Below are 26816 nucleotides of genomic sequence, written 5' to 3'. Positions count from 1 at the left end.
ACACATACAGAGAGCATAAACAGGTGGGAGTTGTCTTACCACCTCTGAGAGGCCAATTAATTAAGAGAAAAAAAACTTTTGAAGTGATAATCAAGCTAGCCTAGTACAGACAGACAGTTAGATAACAAGTGTGAGAATACTAACAAGGGGAGACAGATTCAATGTCTGTAATGGCTCAGCCATTCCCAGTCCTTATTCAAACCGGAGTTGATTGTGTCTAGTTTGCATATCAATTCTAGCTCAGCAGTTTCTCGTTGGAGTCTGTTTTTGAAGTTTTTCTGTTGTAATATAGCCACCCGCAGGTCTGTCACTGAATGACCAGACAGGTTAAAGTGTTCTCCCACTGGTTTTTGAGTATTTTGATTCCTGATGTCAGATTTGTGTCCATTAATTCTTTTGCGTAGAGACTGTCCGGTTTGGCCAATGTACATGGCAGAGGGGCATTGCTGGCACATGATGGCATATATCACATTGGTAGATGTGCAGGTGAACGAGCCCCTGATGGTATGGCTGATGTGATTAGGTCCTATGATGATGTCACTGGAATAGATATGTGGACAGAGTTGACATCGGGGTTTGTTACAAGGATAGGTTCCTGGGTTAGTGGTTTTGTTCAGTGATGTGTGGTTGCTGGTGAGTATTTGCTTTAGGTTGGGGGGTTGTCTGTAAGCGAGGACAGGTCTGTCTCCCAAGATCTGTGAGAGTAAAGGATCATCTTTCAGGATAGGTTGTAGATCTCTGATGATGCGCTGGAGAGGTTTTAGTTGGGGGCTGAAGGTGACAGCTAGTGGTGTTCTGTTATTTTCTTTGTTGGGCCTGTCTTGTAGGAGGTGACTTCTGGGTACTCGTCTGGCTCTGTCAATCTGTTTTTTCACTTCAGCAGGTGGGTATTGTAGTTTTAAGAATGCTTGATAGAGATCTTGTAGGTGCTTGTCTCTATCCGAGGGATTGGAGCAAATGCGGTTATATCTTAGAGCTTGGCTGTAGACAATGGATCGTGTGGATCATCAGAGATCTACAACCTATCCTGAAAGATGATCCTTTACTCTCACAGATCTTGGGAGACAGACCTGTCCTCGCTTACAGACAACCCCCCAACCTAAAGCAAATACTCACCAGCAACCACACATCACTGAACAAAACCACTAACCCAGGAACCTATCCTTGTAACAAACCCCGATGTCAACTCTGTCCACATATCTATTCCAGTGACATCATCATAGGACCTAATCACATCAGCCATACCATCAGGGGCTCGTTCACCTGCACATCTACCAATGTGATATATGCCATCATGTGCCAGCAATGCCCCTCTGCCATGTACATTGGCCAAACCGGACAGTCTCTACGCAAAAGAATTAATGGACACAAATCTGACATCAGGAATCAAAATACTCAAAAACCAGTGGGAGAACACTTTAACCTGTCTGGTCATTCAGTGACAGACCTGCGGGTGGCTATATTACAACAGAAAAACTTCAAAAACAGACTCCAACGAGAAACTGCTGAGCTAGAATTGATATGCAAACTAGACACAATCAACTCCGGTTTGAATAAGGACTGGGAATGGCTGAGCCATTACAGACATTGAATCTGTCTCCCCTTGTTAGTATTCTCACACTTGTTATCTAACTGTCTGTCTGTACTAGGCTAGCTTGATTATCACTTCAAAAGTTTTTTTTCTCTTAATTAATTGGCCTCTCAGAGGTGGTAAGACAACTCCCACCTGTTTATGCTCTCTGTATGTGTGTATATATATCTCCTCAATATATGTTCCATTCTATATGCATCCGAAGAAGTGGGCTGTAGTCCACGAAAGCTTATGCTCTAATAAATTTGTTAGTCTCTAAGGTGCCACAAGTCCTCCTGTTCTTCTTTTTGCGGATACAGACTAACACGGCTGCTACTCTGAAACTTCAGAGAGATGGGTCTTGGAGATCATTTCCAAGGCTTACTCTATTCTCTTCAGGGATCTTTCTCACAAGAGATTGTGATGTCAGGAATTAGATCACCTATTAAGCCCTGGGGCTATAGAACCGGTTTCTGATAAAATCAACGGAACAGGTTTCTATTCCAATTATTTCCTGATCCCCCAAGAATCATTCTGGATCTCAGAGCAATAAACAGATACATAAAGGCCCAAAAATTCAGCCTGATTACACTAGCAGCAATTATTCCATCTTTAGCCCAGGGAGATTTGTTCTGAGCCCTTGACTTACAAGTGCCTATTTCCACATATCCATTCCACCATCCCACAGGAGAATCCTCAGATTTTCCTTCGGTCAGGACCATTACCAATACAGAGTGCTTCCATTTAGCCTATCATCCACACCCAGAGTATTTTCCAAAGTTCTATCTGCAGTAGCAGCTCATCTGTGCAAATTGGGAATCATGTTTTACCTGTACGATAGCCTTATATCAAGGCTTTTTTTCCTTCGACACTCTCAGAGCCACTCAAAAGACTATGGAGGTGTTTGAGCAGCTAGGCCTGCAACTGAATATCCAGAAATCAACCTTAACTGTGGTATAATGCTTGCACTTTATAGGGGCTTACCTCAATGGGGTGAAGGCCAGAGCCTTCCTCCTGCTACACAGATTCGACACCCTGACTGCCTTAATAGAGACAGTTCAGGTCAGCTGCCAAACATCAGTCAAAAGTTGCCTTCAGCTGCTCGGGCATATGGTGGCATGCATGTTTGTGATATCTCACACAAGACTACACATAAGATGCCTGCAAGCATGGCTCAGCTCTGTATTCACACCAAAAAGATGGTTTAAACAAGTTACTGCCAGTGCCCCCCATTGTCAAAATTTCCCTCAAATGGTGGAAAGATCCAAGGAATGCTTGTGCAGGGATTCCATTAATGTAGCTGTGCTCTCCCCCCTCCCCCCCAAATTGATACTGACAGCATTTCTAGTGGGCTGAGGAACTCACCTGGCCAATCATAAGATTCAGGGCAAATGGTCTCCAACAGATTCAGCACTACATATTAATCTCCTAGAACTGAGGGCAATCAGGAATGCTTGTGTACATTTCCTATCATTAATCAGAGACACATACAGAAATCGTGACAGACAACATGGTGTGCATGTTTTACATAAATGGCCAAGGGGAATGTGAGATCACAATCCCTATGGGCAGAAGCAATACAATTATGGAGTTGGTGCATTCACCAAAACATTCACATAGCAGCAACGTACCTACTGGGGCTCAGGAATATAACAGTGGACACTCTTGTCTCACAGGCTCATGAATGGAAAGTGGCCCCAAGCGTGCTCCACAACATCTTCTGTTGTTGGGGGGGGGGGGGGACCCCAGCCATAGATCTGTTTGCTACTGACGGTGACAAGAAATGCATCTGGTACTGCTCCAGAGCCAGACTGGGAAGACAGTCATTGGGGGGATGCTTTCCTCTTTCAATGGAGCAAAGAGCTACTTTATGCCTTCCTTCTGTTTCCACTCATGGCAAATGTCCCTCTCAAAATAATGAGAGAGAGAGAGCGAGCAAAAGTCGTACTTAGAGCTCTCACGTGGCTGAGATAACTGTGGTACATGTACCTGACACAGCATGGTGCTCACCAATTACTCTTCAGTCCCTTCCTCATCTCCTCTCTCAGGATACCTGGCAGATCCATCATCCTGACTTACAGGTTCTCCGACTCAAGGCTTGTCTCCTTGATGGTTCCAACACACAGAGAATTCCTACTCTGAGGAGGTGAAAGAAGTATTGTATAGTAGAAAACCAACGACGCGTCACACTTGCATTGAAAGGTGGAAAAGACTCCACATCTGGTGTACTTAGAAACAAATAACCCCGACATCTTCCCTCCCATTAATACTAAATTACATCAGACACCTCAAAAAGATGGGACTATTTTTCAGCTTGTTAAAGGTGCACTTTATGGCCATAAGTCTTCCACCAGCAGATAGACGGATATTCAGTATTTGCACACCCGTCAACGAAGAGGTTCCTCAAAGGTATGAGTAACCTTCACCAACAAATCAGATATTCTTCACCAACATGGGACCTTAATTTAGTCCTCAGGAGCCTAACCTTTTGAATCCATGGCCACATGCTCCCTTGTGCATGTGTTTATGAAGACCACTTTCCTAGTAGCCATCACCTCAGTGTGAAGAATAGGAGAAATAGTGGCTCTAATGGCACATCCTCCCTTCACTATTTTCTTTAAGGATAAAGTCACACTGAGACCACACCCAAGGTTCCTCCCCGAAGTAGCCTCATCTTTCCATATGAACCAGTGTATTCATCTTCCAACCTTTGTCCCAAAGTCTGTGTTTATTGTGGTGAGGCAATACTGCAGACGGTGGATGTCAGGAGAGCCTTGGCATTCGACTTGGACAGGACAAAGGAATTTAGGAAATCCCCTAAGCTGTTCTTCTCAATTGCAGACAGAGCCAATGAATGCAATATCATCTCAGTCTCTTAAACTGGGTTTTGAACTGCATTAACCAGTGCTATCGTGCCTATAATCTGCAACCTCCATCTGGTGCACACTCCATATGTGCTTGCTGACAGCAGAGAAATGGTGAGGCTCAGGAATCTTGGATTCATTCCAGGCACTGGAGAAGAGGTCTAGCAGTCTTACTCCCTGTGCTCGGTCTTGTCCCTCACAAGTTTGACTCCTGGTCTGTTTCTGTCAGACCTGTCTCTCTCCTCACCCCCTGCTTCTTGTCCCAGTCTTCTTGCATGGTCAGTCTTAGTCTCCCCCCTAGATTCCCAGTCTCCCTTCCTGGTCTCCAAGCCCATCTCCATACCCAGCCACGCCTGGATCCCACTCCAGCCCCTTGCCTGAGCGGTCTCCCTTACCCCAACCTGTACTCCTCATGTTTTTCCTCCAGTTCCCCTCTCCCCGTGCTCCCTAGGCTCCTTGTCTCATTCTACTCCCTTCACCAGTCCATCTGTTACCTGTCTGTGTTTGAACTGAGTAACTTCCTCCTCAATGTTGCCGGGGTCCAGCGTGGTGGAATTGAGACCAGAGGCAAGACGGTCTCCCTGCTCTAAGTTCTGGTGTCTAGACTCAGACCTTGTATAGGCTGCAGCCACTAAGAGTAGCACTTGTCGGGAAAGTCCTGCTTAGCTCTAGGCTTGAATATGCCCAGTGTGGACAGAATCTCTTCTGAGGTTTTAGCTGTTAAACTCTGTCTCTATTCAGCAAGTGCAAACTGCAATTTTTCAGACTCAGGTTATCCAATTTTGAGTGGAGTCTCACATGGATGGCAAAAAGCATATCCTGATACAAAGGCCACCGCCTACCAGATTTCAAGTCCCAGCTCCAGAACCTGGAGTTGCTATAGCATTTGAAAGAAAAGATCTCAAGAATTTAATATGGTCAAAACAACATATTTTTCCCTAACCTCATTATTGGAAGCAGCTGAACCATTTTGGCTGAAATTTGTAAAACTTCACCTTGAATGGTCGAAGTTTGACAAAGTTATAAGTAACTGGAAAGAGGGTCTTTTACCTGAGGGTATCAGGCAACCTTAATAGACTGTTACCTGCAGAGCCTATAATGTTGTATATAAAACTTGCTTGTTTTTCTCACTTTCCTGTTGTGCTTACCATGCTGTAGTTCTACAAAGGCAAATAGTCTTTTTAAAAAATGTCTGGTAAATTGATTTAAAAGGCAAACTTTATATTTTGTGTGAAGGACTTGGATTTGAGTACAACTTCTGGTTTGTATTTTTTCTTCAATTACAGGTATGATTTTTTTATTGTGAGTCAGGCTGTGAGAAGTGGTAGTGTTTCACCAACCCACTACAATGTAATCTATGACAACAGTGCATTGAAACCAGATCATATGCAACGTTTAACTTACAAGCTCTGCCACATGTACTATAACTGGCCAGTAAGTATCTGCTTCTGCAATGCATAAGTGCAAAACAAAAAAATTGATGCTTTTTTCCTGTTCAGGGGTAATATTCTGACTATATCATGTAAATAGCTCTTATTGTGGGGTTAAGGCTGCGAATCTTTGGGAGAGGGGAAACTATGAATAAAAAACTGCATACTGAATATGTATAGGAGTTTTTGCTTCCAGATCAATGACCTCGGTATTATTTGGCCTTAAGCGTAAAGAGCTCATGCACCCATAAAGATTTAAAGTGACTTAAGCTGCCTTGCTCAGCTGCTGCCTCCTAGCCTAAACATTCTAGTCCTTACAGACTGTACATGAGCCCATAGTCTCTCATTGGAAAAATGTTTAACTCTGTGCTCCAGAGAATTTAAATATTACTGGATTATTCTTACTAATCTGTAGAATGTCAGACTTTTTTGGGGTGCAGGAGGGGTGCTGGGAAGGGACAGTAGTGCAATCTCGTCTCCTCGGATTGCCTTAGGACCTCTTTCCCCATATTTGGCTGGCTGGTTGGTCTTGGTGGGATAAGGACTCTGGCTCACTTCTGAGAATTTATTAGAGCTGTAGGCATAGTATTCATAAATACTACACTAGATCTTCCATGACATGTTCAGCTACCAGTGCAGGACTTACAAAATCAGACCTTTGCCTCCAGCAGTGTGCACCTGTTTCCTTTTTCTTCGTGTGAGCTTTGAAATACAGTGGAAAACTAAGTGAAAGAAAAACCTAATTCATTTAAGATTGTACAGTTAAAACCAAGCTTGGGAACTGCAGAAATTAAGGGTCATGTGATAGTGCAAACTCAGCCATGGTAGAGTAGTTTTCTTTTGTTAACTTGCACTTTACATGTATCAGTTTATAATCTGAAAAGTGACTCAGGGTTCTGCTCTCTGGTTTCGGAGACCTGATGGGGTTTTGCTTCCCATCTTTAAACTCTCAAGCTTTTTTCAAATCCTTCATTTTAGACATATTGCCCCTAAGTGGGACCTACGTTCTCTGTTCCGTAGTCTGAACTCTTAATGAAAAATGTCACTACATCTTTGCAGTGAAAATAGCATTTAGTTCCCATACCCCCAGCTTTTTGTTAGCTAGGTAAATCTCCAAAACAGCTCCTGAGTCCGACCCTGCACCTTGCCAATATGTCCATTCCCAATACACTAAGGGTTTTTGGCTACTATACTTTTTTCTGTTGGCTGAAGCTGTGCATAGGGTGACCAGATGTTCCGATTTTATAGGGACAGTCCCGATTTTGGGGTCTTTTTCTTAAATTGGCTCCTATTACCCTCTACCTCCTCTCCCGATTTTTCACACTTGCTGTCTGGTCACCCTAGCTGTGCACTACACTAACTTGATAACAGATGGGCAAGACTCCTCTCTGCCAGTGAAGTTCCACTTTACACCATGGTATTTCCACAATCTGGGCTGAGAAGGCTGAGGCCTTCACAGTAGAAATCTGTAAGGCAACTTCCATGAACCTTGCATCACTATTCAGTTATCTGCTACGGTTGATATGGGTAGCACAGAAAAACTTAGCTCTTAAAGCTGCTTATTCAATAAAATTGCCATCTCTTATGGGTCTGCTCACTGCCTTCGTTCTCTGGAAACTTGTACAGGATGGGCGATGGAACAGCAAGGGGAAATTACATTCTGGTAATTCAGCTTGTTGAAGTTTGTCCTCCTCTTGCATCCTTCCCTTTGTCTTGTATTATGAGAAGGAGTTGGTTTTAAAGCAAACAAGGGCTGGCCGAAGCGGTCTTAAGCAGGGTGGGAGGAGGGACTCAACCAACTGAATCTACTGATGAGTAATTTTTTTCCCCCAACTGTAACGGCACGTTTCAGTGCATTATGTAATTTAAAATATACAGAATGTACAAGAGAATCTACCAATGTGTATGTATGCAATTTCTGACTTTGACTTGAACTGTACAACCTCAGTATTGAATTAATGTGACTTGCATTTATGAAATGCTTGGCAGGCAATCTGAAACAGGCACTTCGGTGTGGATCTTTTTACATATGCAAAATGTATATAACTATTTGGGTACACTATTTTATTTGCATTATACAATATATTTGACAATAAGGGAAAAACAAATGTCAAATACAAACTTTGAATTTCAAATTTTTGTCAGTATTTAGCTTTTACTGAATATGTTATTTGTTAAATGGCTTTCTTCTTCTGCAGGGTGTTATCAGAGTGCCTGCACCTTGCCAATATGCCCATAAACTGGCTTTTCTTGTGGGTCAGAGCATTCACAGAGAACCGAATCTGTCACTCTCAGACCGTTTATACTACCTTTGAGCTACAGAAGTGGATAAAGTGAAGTTTGTGGAACTTTCTGTGGTACTGGTTTTTCTTTTTCTTACTGAAGTTGTAGTTTTCTACAAAACTTTGATGCAAAAATAGTAAAGGTGCATGGGGAAAATGCGTAACTTCGCACAAAGATCATGTCGTTTTTTTCTACAATGAAAATAACAATTATAGCATAAAAAGGCAATTCTGAGTTCAGTTACCTTTTAAACTGACAAAGCAAAGTTAATATTTTATTCAGCCTACTTGCTAATTTAAAAGCATTTTCCGTGTGTGTGTGTGTGTGTGTGTGTGTGTTTGTTTTTGTTTTAAAGGGGAACTACAGACACCACAGTTGCTCTTGTGGGGAATCTGTGCTTATGTGTACTTTATGATTGAATACACTAAACATAAGTTGCACTAAGCTAAAGCAGACTTCTTTGGTTCCTGTATTAATAGTTGACTACTTAAAGCTATATTGAAAAAAAGGAAAGCTGTTGACCCTTGAATTTTGCATGCCAGCTGTCTCCTAAAAAGTATAGGCATTGTGCCCAGTGTTCTTAGTTATCAAGACTCATTTTTGTGGTGATTCTTCCAGACACTGTAAGCATGATGAAATGTCACTGTACTTGTCATTCTGATTTTCCTCTTGCATACACAAAGTTAAAATATTAAAAACTGCCCTATGCTAGTTTCTTGCCAATCTTTGCAGCTGGAAAACACAGGCTTAACCAGTTACATCAAATCTTCAAACAGAGGTGCTCCAATGGACAGTGAAAATAAAGTAATGTTATTGGTTAGTCATACAATAGAAGTTAGAAACAAAAAATACATATTTGAAATGGACTGGATGACCTGCAGGAGCACGACTGGTTCCCACTTGTTGGCCCAGTCTACTTTGAAGTCTCATTGATGAAGTCCCTTGGGGAACTGGTGGAACGGATAAAGTCAGTGTTTTCCATCTGCATAGAGACAAAATATCCATGAAGATGTAGATAGGGCCTTCAAATGTTCTGTAATATTTAGCCCAATTATCCATTTCTTAATTTCTTCTCACTACTTCCAGTTACGCCTTTATGTGATCCGAAATAACTTCAAACTATTGCGGAAATAACTTCTGCAGCAGTTTCACTTTTTCATGCTCATTGACTAGCACTCTGGGTTGCTGTGCTAATACAATATGGACATATGAAAACTAGAAGACATTTCAAGTATTTCCATAACTAGCTTAAATTTTAAGCTAAAAGTTGTATAAATTCTGACATGTGAAGTAAAGCACTGTAGCTTAGAACCACAAGAATCGTCTTTTTATTATTCTTTCAGGTTCTTCCTGTGTACTAAAATAAAGCATCACCAAGCAAAATCATAGTAGCTTACTTACGTTGATGTCTTTTGGATTAGTTAAACTCTTTCTTTATTAGAAAGGTACATTTGTTTAAATATAAGATCATTGTAGTAATTAGAACCAACTTAAATTGTGAACGTTTTTCCTTTTTCTTGATAATACATTTCAATAAAGTTTTGTTTAAAATCTTGCATTTGTTTGCTCATATTACTTTTATATATAAATATAGTTTAAACCATACAAGAAGCCAACCTTTTAGATGCCCTCCTGTGTGAAGGCCCCTTAGCATCTTCTAACATTAGTACAGCATCTGTCTGTGCATATCCCCTTGTTTAAAGCACAGATTTGTTGCTTAAAATCTGGTGGTTTTGGAAAATGGCCTAAATTAAAATGACACCTTACCCATAATCTACTGTATGCTTGTTTTAGTAATAAAACAGGTTTTTACTGCAAGCGTTTCAGTGCCTATATAGATAAGTAAATTGGTGTATTCTAGACCTCATTTGTGTATTAATCCAAGTTGAATTTGCAGGTCCGGGATGGGAGTGAGGAAGGGTGTTTGAAGAAATATTTAGACTGAGCAAATGCAGTTTGGTATATTGAGTATACATGATCTGGAAATCATTTTTAACATATTATTTGAATACCCACAATGCCAATTTTTAGAGTTGCTTTTGGAATAGAATTCTGCTTGAGATCAGAATTTCATTGTATATATTACAACCAGTACTGGTGTAATGCAAAATTGCACTTTATTTGTATGCACCATTTGGAATTAGAATGCTGTATTATCAAACTTCATTCTTCCAGTAACTGTTAAGGTTGAATAGATAAAATAATTTAAGAGTAAAGCCATTATAGACATTTTGTAATACTTGAGTTATGAGATAAGTTACAAAATCCCCGTAATGGCTTTTACTTGTAACTCTAAGTTTAATGTATTTTTGGTCTGAAAACATCCTGGGTGCTTTATTAAAAATTTAATGCATGGACACTAACATTATCTTTGATACAACTTAATCCCAACAAACAAGTTTACATCCAGCAAGCAGAAGTGGTCAGGGAAATGGAGTAAAGAGTACTTCTTTTGTGGGTGACACATAGCTAATAATGGGTATTCAAGAATGATGACCTGTTCATGAGTTGTGGTGAAATACAAAAAAGGGTGATGTTCCAGGTTATACCCATTAAATATTTTTGGGGGGAGGTAGGCATTTGTCTCTCCATAAACCTACAGATATCTATAGGTAATTCTCCCGTACATTTTGCAATGGAAGTTCTGATGATTGTGTTACAAATTGTAGATGGTCTCGGGTTGAGTGTCAGTAGAATTACCCATCCTTTGAGCCAAATCAAAGGATTAAAGATTAACATTTAAAGATTAACATTTTAGTTTAGAGCTTGGTCTGTGTATCTCAACTTGGACAGAGATTCACTCTTCCTAACTTGGTCTGTTGGCTTGTTAATGGTAAACAAATTAAAGCATCACAGTTTGAACTGCAAACTGAGAAGTTTTAGAACCCAAGGGACCACTTAAGTATCCACGTTACTTTAAATGTAGAGTAGCAATATGCATATTGAACTGAACGCTTCCACTGTTTAAGAATGCACTATGAAAATAGTACCAAAAAAGCAGAACTGTACATAACATTAAAGAAAGTGTACAGGCACTGTCTACCCAGTTGTTCTGAACTTCAGGGAACTGGCTCTGGCGTGAAAACATAGGAATTTGCTTCCCCAACAAACTCTACTGAGTAAGGTGCAGCTTTTTTTTTAGAGGTGGAAAGGCTGATATGAAATGGAGGGTCAGGGAGGAGTGTTCATCATTGAACAGTGTTAAGAGATAGGAATTATATATAAACACAAATGTCCTGTACTGGGATTTTTAAAGAGTCTAATCTTCAAGGGCAGTTAATACATGTTACAGCTATATTGTCACTGCAAGAAATCTGTCAACTAACTGATTTTCTTTTTAATCAATTCAGTTTTGGACAGGAAGTTAGAGATAACTTAAATAGCTTGGTTTTATCACGTTTTTTAGTACAGGGCAAAAAGCTGCTACATGGAGTTTCCCTGTGCTTCATCTCATCTCTGAATTATCTCGTGGTGGTCACTATAGGTTCCTTTATGGATCTTGACTCTTGAATGCTTAGGACCTTCTCTTCCAGATATCTAGAAGCAGCTAGTTAAAGAAGTTCTTTACCTGAAAATTATTCTCTGCATCTGCATTGCTGTACACTTGTCTGAATACCTTAACCATGTTGGGATACATACAGCCTGCCATCAGCTAGTGTAACCTTTGATGTCATGGTTTTTTTTTTTTGTTTGTTTTTAAGTAGGGGAAGGCTAGCACAGTGATTATTTGACATAACAAAAATACAGAACAAACAGCATTCTACAAAATATCAAATTTATTTATATAAAATATTTTACACATGAATAACTGTACACATGCACACGCCCACACAATACTTTACCACAAATTTAGGCCAGTAGTTTTCTTTAATTTCATAACTCTAGCACACAGTAGTATCTTACAGTAATTTACATTATAATTCTTTGAAGACACAATGGGGAAAGCTTTGATCGTTCATTTATAAACCTTCCATAAATTACAAAAGAAAGGCAGTCTGAAAAGTATGTATAAACAGTAAAAACAATTTACAAATGGACAAGAATTACAAAATAGTAACTGCCAATGTCTGCCAGCAAGATTGTTTTAATCAAGAAGCCAATATTAGAATTAGTGTTTTGAAAGATTTGTACTATAATGGTAGAGCCTTTTAACTAGCTACAGCTTGTGTGTATAACATACACCTTTCATTGCTGCACCTAGTACATGCATTTTATCTTGATTCTGACATCTATAACATGAAAAATAATTTTTAACTTAAAACTGCACTTCCACAAGAGAGAACACTTGGGGAGCAAAGATTATTGTTTTCTGGCTGTTTACTGAAACTTTCACACTAGCGCCAGGAGCTATAAAACAAGATTTTGAATTATTAACAGTGTGTGCATTCTCTGGATAGTTTAGGCGCTACCTCACGTTAGTATACTGAATGTTTGCTAAAGGAACTCATACAAATGTTTAAAAATGCATCCTGCACAACATTTTCAGCCTCCCAAAAATTACATCAGACATTAAATGGAGTCAGTAACACATTATTTGATCTTAATCTACCATGTCTGTGAGGTTGAAGAGACATTTGAATACACAGTACATACAAAGTATACGCTGTATATTTAGACAGTACGAATCATTGTGTATTAATAAGGCAAAACATCAAGGCTGAGTAAACTAGGAGTTTCAAGACCATTTTTGTTTAAGATAAATGTTAGGCTAGTTTGGGGTGAGCATTTTTGAAGAGGGCTCAAATAAGATTTTACTGCTTCCCCTAAAGTTAAAGGAGAATAAAGGCAGAGATTTATCCAATAGAGTTAGAGGTGTGGAGGTGCCTTGAAACAAAAAGATGATATCCTTCTAGTCTTAATTCCCCAAAATCATTTTTAAAGAAAAACAGATATTGACAACATTGCTCTTTAGTAGCAACAAATCCACTTCTTTTTTTCTTGCTGTTTTGATCAAACAAGTCACATGATTCTCTGATGTTTAGAAAGGGTTAAAAATGCAAAGGTTCTGTAAAGGTGTACTTTATAGTCATGAAAGCCCTAGTTTGAAGTTTTTTGTTTTTAAAAAAAAACCATAGCTTGGAAGCTTTACAAGTTGTCCAGAAGTAAATGAATCATTTCACTGCACCCAGCTTTTTCAGCAGTTTCTTGCCTTTGGAAAGCAGCCCCTTTTTCTTTTTCGAGGACATTTCCCTGCCTCTCCCGGGACTACCAGAACCCATAGATGACGTAGGTGACCCAGAATGGAGATGGACTGTGGGAGATGGTGCTCTCCTTGATGTACCTGTATTCTCAGGAGGAACCTATTAGGTATATTATTATAGTTTACTGAATGTTTGAAAGCACTCAAGAAAGTTGGTAACATAATTTTTGTACCCTTACCCACTTCAAAAAAAAAAAAAAAAAGGGCTGGCTCAATTCTTCTTTCAATAGTTTTAAGTATGCCATAGGGAAATAGAGACAATACATAAATACAGCTTCCCACAACTAACATTGTGAGCAAAGGTATAGAGCGAAAAATACACACTTCAGTGGGTCCTCAAGTTGGTTACATTTTTTTGAACAGAGCTGGAGCCTCTTATTTTGCCATCGTTTTGGCAAAAATCACAAATTTTGTGCTTCAGCACTCTTAAGAGTGCACGAATGAAGAGGGTCATTTATAGCTAGGGAATTATATTTATAAAATTAAACAGCAAAGTGGATTATATACTATAGAGCCAGCTCTATACTCCAAACAGTTTCCAGAAGGAATTACTGTATGTGCAAAGATGATCATTTAAAATTTTGATGTCCTTTGAACGCATTTTCTTAAAAGAGGTTAGCATACTGTATATACGTATTTAAGAAGATGGCACACTGGTTGAAAGAAAGAAAGAAAAAAAAAAAGCGCTAAAATGAACCTTAATTGCAATCAAAGAAAGCTTAAAGACCCTGATTGCTTGTTGTGTGCTGCAGCTATCTGATTGCCAGGTGAAGATAAACCCTTGTTGTACAATACTTGGAACATGACAGCATTCCTACATATTTTAAACAAAGCTATTTTAATCAGCAAAAAGCACTTGAATGAACTACTATAACTATTTATATTCCTCCTAATGCAACTACTGTGCCCTGCTGACAAAATGTGGTGCTGTATGTTGTAAGATGATACTGTGTAGTATAAACCATGCCTCAGGATCCCTATTATCTTTAATTCCAGTTAAGACAACAGTAATACATTTAGCAGTTTGCTGTCTTATCGTGCAACAGTTTATTAAGCAAAGGGACTTCAAGCCTACTTTGATTTTAAATCAAGGTCTAATTCTAATGAAAAACAACTTGGTAAAGCACCCCCAACGTACACCTGAAGATACCATATATTTAGTCTAATGCATTCATTGGGTGAGCTGCATGTTTCATATTGACACATTTTTATTGCATTGGTAAACCAAACCACTGCTAAAGTGTTTCATAAGCATTTGCACTGATATGGACAGTCCTAGTAAATTGTGGCATATATGTGTGTGTGTGTGTGTGTGTGTGTGTGTGCATAATTTCAGAATTACTGACTGGCTATAGTCATAGCAAACTGGGGTACAACTGATTGTGGGAAACAGATTTTAAGGCAGACGGTTTAAGCAGATATTTGTGATTGCGTTTCAGAACTATATACCTCTGTAAACTTCTGTACTTATCTGCTTACAACTCACTTGCTTATTATTTAAGGGTGGGTGTTGTGCTTTTTTCCTGTATTTAGGAACTTAATGAGTTTGTGTATCTCAGGTTGGCTAACAATTCAATATGCAGCTTTTATCGGTAGCACAATTAGACATTGAACACTTCTTTTGATGTAAACAGAAACATTTAGCTCATGGAGAAATATGTTCCAAATGCTGACCTTCATAAAGTTAACCCTAATTAGATGGGGGGAAAAACCCTTAATAGCCATGTCAAAGGATTTCTTTGTCTCATGCAAACACTGACTTACAAGTACATACAGTAAATGTCTGTATCCTGTTACTTTGGGGCCATTGATTTTGGAGACATATTTCTTTTTTTCACAGTTAAGTTTCAAGACTGTTGCATTAGATATTGTCAGGTGGCTTTAACTGATATCTTTATTGGTATCTTCAGTTGCTCACTTACGTGAAGGCTACATTGCCTTATTAAGGTGTGAAATGAACACTCTTCTTCTGTTTCCAAGCAGATGAGCAAAAAAATAAAAATATATATAAAATATATAATATATAAAAATATTGCAGTGATGAAACAAAACAAAAATGAAATACTCTGTACATGAATAATCTTTCATAAAGTGGAAGGTTTGGGCAGTTAACTTGTTAGTAGGACTAAAATCTTAAAAGGGTTAAAATTATTGTTAATCAGCTATTTTTACATTTTATATTTCAGGGAGTAGTTGTCCCACTCCTTCCCCATCCCCAGCTACTTTTCCTGTTTTAATCTAGGTAATGTGTATGTGTATAGTTTAAGTTTGAGGAAGTAAGAACTTTCACTAGAAAAGGCTGATGAAGTTACAATTTTATTTCATTCACCAGAATCTCTTAACTTAAAATTTAGGTTCATAATTATAAATGCTCATGATACACTAGTGTGAAAGATCAGTGCAATCTTTCCATATTTAAGAAGACTCTTAAAAATACCTAAAATGGGTAAGTGGATTTTAAAATGTCATAAATAATATCCAAACTAAATGAGATGGTATAATATGGAAAAAAAAATTAAATTATTTTTTAGTGTAGTTGCTTACCCTTTTTGCTTTTGTACGCAGTGGTGTGTCTTGAACATATCGTGATGGTGCATCAGAAAGATAGACTTCTACATCATCAGGCACTTCTTCAAGAAAGTTTGAAGGAACCAGCCCCTTCTGTCCATTAAGCTCACCCTGCAATATGACAACAATTGGTCTTGCAGTTATTTACAAATATGAATGACTGTAAACATGCAACACTCCTATGAGAGAGAGAACTACTCATCTGTATTTCATGGATGGAGAAACTAAGGGAGCAAAGAGCAAGTGACTTGCCCAAAATCACACAGAAAATCTGACAGAGCTGGGCACAGAATCTAGATTTCCTGGCTCTGATCCTGTGATTGAGGTGCAAATTATCTATCTTCCAAAAAAGAGGTTAAAAAAAAGAGAGGCACAAAATGTTCTGTAATTTCAGATGAAGCTTGTGTTCAGTATATTAAAGGAATGTGTTTAGAGTACCTATCGTTAAGCTATGCATCCACTTCTTTGACAATATTAAAGTTACTGTGGCTTTTAATCTTGGTGCAGAGAAGGCTATGCTATGTATTGAGTAGCTAAGATCTTTTAATATCTCCTTTTGCATTTATTTTCTTTGACTTTGCAAAGGGATGTGTAAAACTACTCATTGGATAATCAGAATTTACCTAAACCTGTTACACTAGGATCTGAATGTCCCTTATAAGGATAAAGTAGGGGCCAGATCAGATGATAAACATTCACATAAAAAAGAATCTGATACATCAGAAAAGGGCAGACAAATAAACAGTGACAAGTTTTTAAAGTGTTTGTACACAAATGCTAGAAGTCTAAATAATAAGATGGGTGAACTAGAGTGCCTTGTGATAAAGGAGGATATTGATATAATAGGCATCACAGAAACCTGGTGGACTGAGAGCAATCATTCTGGGGTACAAAATATATCGGAAGGACAGAACAGGTCCTGCAGGGGGGGAGTGGCACTATATATGAAAGAAAATGTACAATCAAATGAAGTAAAAATCTTAAGCAAATCTGCATGTTCCATAGAATCTCTATGGATAGAAATTTCATGCTTTAATAAGGATATAACATTAGGGATCTATTATCAACCACCTGACCAGGACGGTGATAGTGAGGATGAAATGCTAAGGGAAATTAGAGAGGCTATCAAAATTAAGAACTCAATAATAGTGGGGGATTTCAATTATCCCCATATTGACTGGGAACATTTCACTTCAGGACGAAATGCAGAGATAAAATTTCTCGATACTTTAAATGACTGCTTCATGGAGCAGCTGGTACTGGAACCCACAAGGGGAGAGGCAACTCTAGATTTAGTCCTGAGTGGAGCGCTTGGAAATAGTGACCATAATACAATAGCATTCAATATCCCTGTGGTGGGAAGACCATCTCAACAGCCCAACACTGTGGCATTTAATTTCAAAAGGGGGAACTATGCAAAAATGAGGGGATTAGTTAAACAGAAGTTAAAAGGTACAGTGACTAAAGTGAAATCCCTGAAAGCTGCATGGGCGCTTTTTAAAGACACCATAATAGAGGCCCAACTTCAATGTATACCCCAAATTAAGAAACACAGTAAAAGAACTAAAAAAGAGCCACCGTGGCTTAACTACCATGTAAAAGAAGCAGTGAGAGATAAAAAGACTTCCTTTAAAAAGTGGAAGTCAAATCCTAGTGAGGCAAATAGAAAGGAGCATAAACGCTGCCAAATTAAGTGCAAGAATGTAATAAGAAAAGCCAAAGAAGAGTTTGAAGAACGGCTAGCCAAAAACTCCAAAGGTAATAACAAAATGTTTAAGTACATCAGAAGCAGGAAGCCTGCTAAACAACCAGTGGGGCCCTTTGATGATCGAGATACAAAAGGAGCGCTTAAAGACAATAAAGTCATTGCGGAGAAACTAAATGGATTCTTTGCTTCAGTCTTCACGGCTGAGGATGTTAGGGAGATTCCCAAACCTGAGCTGGCTTTTGTAGGTGACAAATCTGAGGAACTGTCACGGATTGAAGTGTCACGAGAGGAGGTTTTGGAATTAATTGATAAACTTAACATTAACAAGTCACCAGGACCAGATGGCATTCACCCAAGAGTTCTGAAAGAACTCAAATGTGAAGTTGTGGAACTGTTAACTAAGGTTTGTAACCTGTCCTTTAAATCGGCTTCTGTACCCAATGACTGGAAGTTAGCTAATGTAACGCCAATATTTAAAAAGGGCTCTAGAGGTGATCCTGGCAATTACAGAACGGTAAGTCTAACGTCTGTACCGGGCAAATTAGTCAAAACAATAGTTAAGAATAAAATTGTCAGACACATAGAAAAACTGTTGAGCAATAGTCAACATGGTTTCTGTAAAGGGAAATCGTGTCTTACTAATCTATTAGAATTCTTTGAAGGGGTCAACAAACATGTGGACAAGGGGAATCCAGTGGACATAGTGTACTTAGATTTCCAGAAAGCCTTTGACAAGGTCCCTCATCAAAGGCTCTTATGTAAATTAAGCTGCCATGGGATAAAAGGGAAGGTCCTTTCATGGACTGAGAACTGGTTAAAAGACAGGGAACAAAGTAGGAAGAAATGGTAAATTCTCAGAATGGAGAGGGGTAACTAGTGGTGTTCCCCAAGGGTCAGTCCTCGGATGATTCCTATTCAACTTATTCATAAATGATCTGGAGAAAGGGGTAAACAGTGAGGTGGCAAAGTTTGCAGAGGATTTTTCACTTGACCACAGCTCAAAGAGCCAGGAAGTTAAACTGCTAAAGATAGTTAAGTCCAAAGCAGACTGTGAAGAACTTCAAAAAGATCTCACAAAACTAAGTGATTGGGCAACAAAATGGCAAATGAAATTTAATGTGGATAAATGTAAAGTAATGCACATTGGAAAAAATAACCGCAACTATACATACAATATGATGGGGGCTAATTTAGCTACAACAAGTCAGGAAAAAGATCTTGGAGTCATCGTGGATAGTTCTCTGAAAATGTCCATGCAGTGTGCAGAGGCGGTCAAAAAAGCAAACAGGATATTAGGAATCATTAAAAAGGGGATAGAGAATAAGCCTGAGAATATATTATTGCCCTTATATAAATCGATGGTACACCCTCATCTCGAATACTGCGTACAGATGTGGTGGTCTCATCTCAAAAAAGATATACTGGCACTAGAAAAGGTTCAGAAAAGGGCAACTAAAATGATTAAGGGTTTGGAACGGGTCCCATATGAGGAGAGATTAAAGAGGCTAGGACTCTTCAGCTTGGAAAAGAGGAGACTAAGGGGGGATATGATAGAGGTATATAAAATCATGAGTGATGTGGAGAAAGTGGATAAGGAAAAGTTATTTACTTATTCCCATAATACAAGAACTAGGGGTCATCAAATGAAATTAATAGGCAGCAGGTTTAAAACAAATAAAAGAAAGTTCTTCTTCACGCAGCGCACAGTCAACTTGTGGAACTCCTTACCTGAGGAGGTTGTGAAGGCTAGGACTATAACAGAGTTTAAAAGAGAACTGGATAAATTCATGGTGGTTAAGTCCATTAATGGCTGTTAGCCACGATGGGTAAGGAATGGTGTCCCTAGCCTCTGTCTGACAGAGGATGGAGATGGATGGCAGAAGAGAGATCACTTGATCATTGCCTGTTAGGTTCACTCCGTCTGGGGCACCTGGCATTGGCCACTGTCAGTAGACAGGATACTGGGCTAGGTGGACCTTTGGTCTGACCCGGTACGGCCTTTCTTATGTTTTTAGCATTTTATAGCTCCTAACAAGAGCTAAGCACTTACTGGTATTAATGTGCTAACTTGGCATGGGATGAAATTTATACTGGGGGTGGAGAGGCAGTGCAAGGCCCTCTATACCATTTCTGCCCTAGATAGCAGATGCACAAGGGAAAATGGATGAAGCACCCTCTTAGGCGTGTTTGCACATTTCCTGTCCCTCCTATGCAATATAGGATAGAGAGAGATGGAGAAAAGGTGCTGTGTTCTTGTTTACATGGATCCAGGGGATGCAAACCCCTTTGCAGCTGCTGGGGAGGGGCTGTGGCTTTAATTTCAGCAGACAACTGTTATTCCAGCTGCTAACTATGGGTCAGAGGGGTGGATTTCACCACCCCAGTTGCTCTGCACTTTTCCCCCATAGAGTCCTAGTGCACAGGTTTTATGTAGATGGAGTGGATTTCACCCCATGCAAGTAACCTGTGTTTATTAACAATCTCAGTGTACTTCTAATCTGTGTCCCTTTACTGACACGAGCCCTCAGCAAAAGGGTGGCTAGAAACATTTGATTCGAACAGTGTTACGTCAGCTGCAGTAGTTACAATTTGATTAGCTATTTGGGCATATATTCACATTGCCTTGCTTCTTGCTTGCAGTTCAGAATATACTTATTGCAGCTAAAGTCACTAGGCAAATGTTCTTGTAACTTGTAGAAATGTTTGAAAACAGCTACAAATCTGAGATGCAGGAACAGCAGTATTTACAGTGTCACTTTGTACCTAAGAATTAAGGTATAGCATCACTAAGTGGCATGTTTAATAAATTTGCTGATATAATAAATATTCAAGATGAAATTATAACCTGACTGAAATCCTCCCAGATTATATTTTAATAGTTCATTCTGCCAACAACGTCTCCAGTTACTGTTTGAGACACTTGGGCACTCTGCTTGATGTAGTTTAAAAGACCAAATAAAAGAAAACTTACATAGTAAAACCCATCTTCATCTATTTCACCAAAGACAGTGATAATGTCTCCTGTACAAAAGGTAAGCTCAGCCTGTGGAAAGAGGAAGGTGACTGATCAGATTGTGTTACGGTGCAAACATTAACATTTGCTACACTGATAGCACATCAGGTTCATAATTTTTTCCAACTATATTAGTAGACAGTTGAATGAATCTGCATGTTGAATTAGAGAGCAAAATATTCTTCAGAACAAACCAGAAAGCTTTTTTTATTACCATACACTGGGCATTTTCTTGACTAACAGTGAACTTTAAATCCCTGGGCTCGTCTTGTCCTAATCTGTGTGGGAAGAAAGGGACTTGTGGGAGGAAATCACAGTAAGGATCTCCTTGTGGAGTTGGGGGTGGGATAGGACCTCCTACAATCTGCCCCAGGATGCTGGTAACATAGCTCTATGGGAGCTGTGCTACTACGGAAACCCCCTATGCTCTGGGAGGTCACTCTTCTAGGAATCTCTGTGGGGTTGGATGGAAGACACTGCATGACCACTTTGCCCCTGCACAGACCTGGGCACAAACAGCAACCTTTTTGGAGAGGCAGAAGGAGGAGATGGGGGACAGTGCTCCTGAAGTGGAGGGAGAGCTGAATGCTGAACTGTGGGGACAGTCTGAGCCCTGTTTATTTAAAAGCTTTACAGTTTTGTCCACTTTACGATATCAGAGACAATGCTACAGAGTTTATTTGAGAACTAAATCTGATTAAAGGAGATAATATGAATTAGTAGGGTACCAAGCACTTCCAAAGTGCAGTATGTAGAAAACAGTTCTATAGACAGGCTATGGTGTGTTTTAAATAACAAATATGGGGAGATTGCAAGCTTGGTAGGTGTATTTTGCTTTGGCACATAGCTTCATGAGTGTGGCCTGCTCTCAAAAGCATGCTTCAAATTCTGTTTGCTGGAGGAGCTCCAAGATGACATTGAAGGTATGGTATACAGGGGAGAGAAAGAGAGCCTGGTGGAGTGGGCCTCGTGCAAGACCCAAGGTCTCAAGCATAGTCAGGCCATATATTGAAGCAGATGCTTCAAGTTCACAGGAAGCTGGCACAGGCATTGCTAAAATACAGGCACTTCTAAGAAGTAACATACTGGGTATGGGTGTGAACACACTTCAAAAGATTAGCACCAGATAAAAGGGTTTGACAGAAGTGATGAATAGGGATGTTTTGCCCAAGACACACCTGGAGCAAGATACAAGGTGATGTCATGAAACACAAGTGGAACGTAAATTGTTTTTGTCAGTCTATAAATGTTGGGGTGTTTTGCCTTAACCCTTTGTCCAGCCAAGGGGGACAGTGGAAAGCTGAGTCCATTGGGACGGACATACATATTAGTGTATCTGTGACAATGGACAATAAAGCCGAGTGCCTTTACCACTGAGCTGTGTCTGTGGTCTTTCTGGGTAGTAATAGTGGGCCAGCTATCTGCACAGTGCTGGTACAGCATATGGAGAGAAGAGACAGACACACACCAACTGACATCATCAAAACTGGCTGCATTGCCTGCTTTGATGCTGATGGAAAACGTATGAGGTTAGAGCAGAAGTTCTCAACCCATGGCTAGCAGGCCGCTTGTGGCCCATGTGACAACCTCAGGGCCATATAGGTAGTATATATATTGTGTGGATGCGGCCCACATAACACACACAGCTGCATATGTGGTCCACAAATAAATAGGTTGAGAACCACGATGAAGATTTGGGAAACAGTTCATAATTGCTTAAGATACCATTAAAAGGGCATGATATAGACAGATTACATAGAGTGTTAGACATCATACATTTCCATGAAGCCCAGTGGATCACTAAGGGAGAAAATTTGATATTTTTTGAATGCAGGTGTTTGGGATTTTTTGCATCTCCATGTTTCAAAATCAATTCTTGAGCTTCGGGCTACCTGCTTGTTGGTGTGAGTTGCAACACTTCTGACAATCATACTCTCTTAAGGAAGGATGCTAGGTGCATTTGGGATTAAATATGCTTTCCCTCTTTGCTTTGGAAAAATGTTTATTCCCATAATTTAAAATAAATTACCATATTTTCAGGTAGGCCTGTGATATATTACAATCATGATTTTATTGTATCAACAAGTCTATGTAATGTGTTCAGATGAGCTGACTACTGAAAGATGTTCATGAACATGTGTTTAAACCAACCCCACGACTTTAATGGATAGATAAATGACAAACATAAAAATTGTTTTTGTTTAAATCAATACCTCCACATCAACGTTAGGAGAACTTTCTCTTGGATCATAATCGTATAGTGCCACCATCCTCCGTGTTGACACAGAATGCTGTCTGCCACTCCTTCTGTTCCTTTCTGTTCCAGCCATAAGGAGGGAAAGGGGAGGAAAGCTATCAAAGTTATTTTGAAGAACAAAAACAGCATGGTGCACATTTTTTTCCTCTTGTTATTTTCTCAACAGTGTAGTAATCAACTCAAGACTATTTCTCTAGCAAGCTGGACAGGTGACCAAAGAGAGATACCAAATCTAGTAACATAGTCATGGATTCCTGATGCAAGCTGGACATCGAGTCCAAAACAACTCTTTAATTCTTAACAGCTGGGTTGATCCTACTGTTTCTAAATCATCTCAGCAATATATAGAAAGCTACTATTTGTTATGCCTTTTTTAATCTTTTTGGTTAGAAGAATCATCAGGTGCTACTCCTCAGGCTTTTGGATAGTAGATGTTCAGGATTCTATCCTGTTTCGCTTCAAGCAGACTGTCACTTTTACTCACTGGTCTTTTTTTCCTGCTAAAGCCAACAGGAATTTTGTGCCTGGTATTATTCTTCCCCTTCTTGGCAGGGTAGTGGGACAAGAAACAGAGCTGTTCTCACTTGATCCAAGACAAGTGATTTATCAATTTTTTTAATGAATCTGAATGTTTCCATTAGTCCTGTGGTTACAGAAACACACTTTCAAGTATTCCATGAGTTTACAGCTTTCCTTAGCAGGCGACAGAAGGAAAGAGGTGAAACTTACAGCTTCAGGAAATTAGATGAAATGTTTATTGACTGACATTAAACATTTACAGGGAAGTCTGTGATGGGCTTAATTTTAAAACTGAATGAGAGCAGCATGATTCTTGCAGATGATGCCACAGCAAGAGAAACATGCTTGTTAGTTTTACTTACAACAGGCGTAGAGGGCAGTTCTGATGAGCTAAAGAAGAGCATTATGAAGTGTGATAAAGGAAAACTGGTTAGGAGCAGCCTTAGGACTCTTGCTCCAATGAGCTAGGAGCATTCTAGGGTGGGGTAAGGTAGTAGGGGAAGACTGTCGTCAGTGGGGAAGTATGCAGCATGCACTCTGGCTTTCACACCTACTAGCTGGGAATGAAGCATTCAGTCAGAGGAGATTGCAGCACACACCCAGTCACTGGGAACATACGCAATCTTAGCTGCTGATGCAAGGAGGGATTTATACAGAGTGCAAGGAGAAGTCCAAAGTGAAGGGCTGGATTATTATAGAGTTAGGAGCCAATTCCCCTGTGGCTTGGACCGACTCATAGTGACTGCCTTGAAGAAGCAATGAGTCCCTTTGACATACTACTCTGCGAAGACAAGGGAAGGCCTGTTCTCCAGTACTAGGGGCCTCTCTGCTTCTAAAGGATCAAAGGCATAAAAAGTAAATCTAGACAGCTCAAAGCAATTCAGCTAATTTACAGCTTGAATCAAGTTATTGTTTCTTAGCACAGACCTCTTTTTGACTTTCTGGATCTGCGGTGTACAGAGCGTGTGCTCTCTTTGAAACGGTCACAGTTGACTTCAGGAAAGGAATGCATACAAATAAAAGAAGAGGAAAAGATATGAAGCTGTTCAAAGTTCTTAATTTTTAAGGATTTAATGTGGGCAAAGGATTAAGCAAAATTAGTCATAGCTGAACACAGCATGTTAATTAAGTGTTTGATTTGACATTCAGACTGAAGCATGTGTGATAACAGCATAAAACAGACTGGAGATTTAGGGCCTGATCCTGCTAGCAGTGCCACATGGGCAGACTGTGTGACAGAAGGGGGTCTGAAAATGTGAATTTGTTTGCACATTCAGGCACTTGGTTTGTATTTAATTCAAAATTAAGCCAAACTCTCCATATTCTCTGAACTCTAGGGTTCTATGTGCATTTCCTTTGAAGTGTGACTAGAAAACTTGATCCAGATTTAAGAGAAAAGCCATTTGCATTTAAAGTGTCAAGATATTTAAAGGTGAACTGCAGTGGGGGGGAGGAGGTTACTAGCAGTTAGACCACTCCGGAACATTAAGAAAAGTATGCTTACAGATAGAGTGGCATTTTAATACAAGTGCTTTCCCCCTCCTGGAAAAATCTGAGCTGCAGACTTCTTCATTGCTCTGCCAGAGTGAGGGACATCACCAGTAGCGCATAACAAAGAAGCCAATGGTGCTTGCAGAAATAGCTCCCAGGATCAGATCCTTAGAATGGCCACAATCTGCCGGGACTAAAGTTAGGCTCCTAAAATTATATTTAGACACCTAAATAAATGATCTCATTTTCAAAATGTTCAGCATCTACAACTCTCACTGACTTTGGCAGGAGCTGAGAGTGCGCAGCACTTTTGAAAATCAGGCCACATTGAGATAATTGTTTTTAAATATGGATTTGGGGTAAAAGATTTCAGAAGTGCCTAAGGGTATGTCTGTACAGCAAAAAAAAATAAAAATCCAGCAAGTCTCAGAGCCTGCGTCAAATGACTCGGGCTTGTGGGGCTCACACTATGAGGCTAAAAATAGCAGTGTAAATGTTCCCACTCAAGCTGGCTCTAAGATCCACCTCCCGCACCAGGGTTTCAAAGCCCAGGCTGCAGGCCAAGTGAGAACATCTACACTGCTCTTTTTAGCCCCCTAGCCTGAGCTCAAGTCAGTGGACCCAGGCTCCGAGACTCACTGCCACATTTTTGATTTGGGTTGGGGTTTTTTTTTTTTTGCAGTGTAAACAAACCCTAAGAGACTAAGGGCTTGTCTACACTTAAAATGCGCAGCTGCAGCGCTTGAGTGCTTCAGCGAAGACAGCAGGACTTCTCCCATCAGTGTCAGCACTCCATCTCCCCAATATGCGGTAGCTAGGTCGACGCAAGAATTGTCCTGTCGACTTGGCGCTGTCTACACCAGGAGTTAGGTCGCTTTAACTGCATTGCTCAGTGGTGTGAGTGTTACACACCCCTGAGCGATGTAACTATACCAGCCTAATTTCCTAGTGTAGACCAGGCTTTAGGATCCTAAGTTCTGTATTCAAAAGTGACTTAGCGCCAGATTTTCACATATATTTAGGTGCCTAAAGATGCAAACAGGCACCTAGTGAGATTTATAAAAGTACCCAAGTGGGTTGGGCACCTACCTCACATGAACTGCAAGGAAATTAAGTGCCTAATCTACTCAGGTGCTTTTGTAAAACTTACTAGATGCCTAGCTGCATCTTCAGTTTCCTAAATACTTGTGAAAACCAGGCATGTACGAGCCTATGTCCCCAGTCAATGATTCCTAATTCACTTAGGCACTTTTGAAAATTTTACTTAGGTATCTCTAGGCACTCAGGTTTTACCCATGGTTCTTTCACTCCCTTTGTTTGTTACGTCTTAAGTCCATTTGTTCCGGCACACAAATGGGGAAATACTGAGCTGAGAATTCTGAGGATCTTAAAGAGCCTATAATTGTTTCATTTTGTGAAAAGTACTTAAAATAAACCCCCCAATGGTAAAACACTATTTTCATTTTGTAATCTTGCAAACAATTCTGGAGAGATTTTTTGTTTTGTTTTTATGTAGCCACGTTTACAGTTCACTTTTAAACAAGATTGAACCAATGTTAGTAGTTTACAGTCTTTGTTTTATTGCTCCTTTGAAAAATTTAAAATTTGTTGGTGCTTTCCCTCTCAAAATATATTTGTATATAACTACAGTATGTCTCTGTACAACATTGAACCACTGATTTAAGGTTACTGGTTCAAAACAGGAAAGGTTGGTTTGTGATATCAATATCTTTTAAGCTTTTTGACTACGCAATGTTAACCTGAATAATGTGAGGCATAACCCTTTGCCACCATCCCTTTAAATTTATGGTAAAGTAGGTTAGAGTAAAAAGAACAAACTAGTGATTCTTTTTATGCTTTCCAGCAGTGAGCATAACATTTATCAAACATCTCAGCACTGCATATGCCAAAAG

General features: G+C 39.6%; 2 protein-coding genes across 43 annotated transcripts in view; one reads left to right on the top strand and one right to left on the bottom strand.

Annotated features, from left to right (window-relative positions):
• The window catches only part of PIWIL1 (piwi like RNA-mediated gene silencing 1), a 61970-nt gene extending 45618 nt beyond the window's left edge, over positions 1 to 16352 (top strand). For 14 of the 24 annotated variants that reach the window (XM_065568611.1, XM_065568605.1, XM_008163483.4 and 11 more), the window contains 2 exons: positions 5721 to 5868; positions 8063 to 9703. In XM_065568611.1, coding sequence (XP_065424683.1) covers positions 5721 to 5868; positions 8063 to 8179 — 265 coding nt within the window. In that variant the 3' untranslated portion in view covers positions 8180 to 9703. Of the gene's footprint in view, positions 1 to 5720; positions 5869 to 8062; positions 9704 to 15912 lie in introns of those variants that run through there. The other 10 variants (XM_065568620.1, XM_065568608.1, XM_065568621.1 and 7 more) reach the window with 2 other exon arrangements.
• The window catches only part of RIMBP2 (RIMS binding protein 2), a 359348-nt gene continuing 344440 nt past the window's right edge, over positions 11909 to 26816 (bottom strand). For 9 of the 19 annotated variants that reach the window (XM_024101538.3, XM_024101539.3, XM_042852536.2 and 6 more), the window contains 5 exons: positions 24340 to 24405; positions 22850 to 22953; positions 20595 to 20666; positions 15892 to 16026; positions 11909 to 13447 (listed from right to left, as the gene is read on the bottom strand). In XM_024101538.3, the coding sequence (XP_023957306.2) occupies positions 13259 to 13447; positions 15892 to 16026; positions 20595 to 20666; positions 22850 to 22953; positions 24340 to 24405 (566 nt within the window). In that variant the 3' untranslated portion in view covers positions 11909 to 13258. Of the gene's footprint in view, positions 13448 to 15138; positions 15317 to 15891; positions 16027 to 20594; positions 20667 to 22849; positions 22954 to 24339; positions 24406 to 26816 lie in introns of those variants that run through there. The other 10 variants (XM_065568590.1, XM_065568593.1, XM_065568591.1 and 7 more) reach the window with 3 other exon arrangements.

Source organism: Chrysemys picta, chromosome 15, assembly GCF_011386835.1.
Source record: "Chrysemys picta bellii isolate R12L10 chromosome 15, ASM1138683v2, whole genome shotgun sequence".
NCBI classification, from domain to species: Eukaryota; Metazoa; Chordata; order Testudines; family Emydidae; genus Chrysemys; species Chrysemys picta.
Note: the sequence above shows the minus strand (reverse complement) of the source record. Positions and strands in the feature narration are given on the sequence as shown.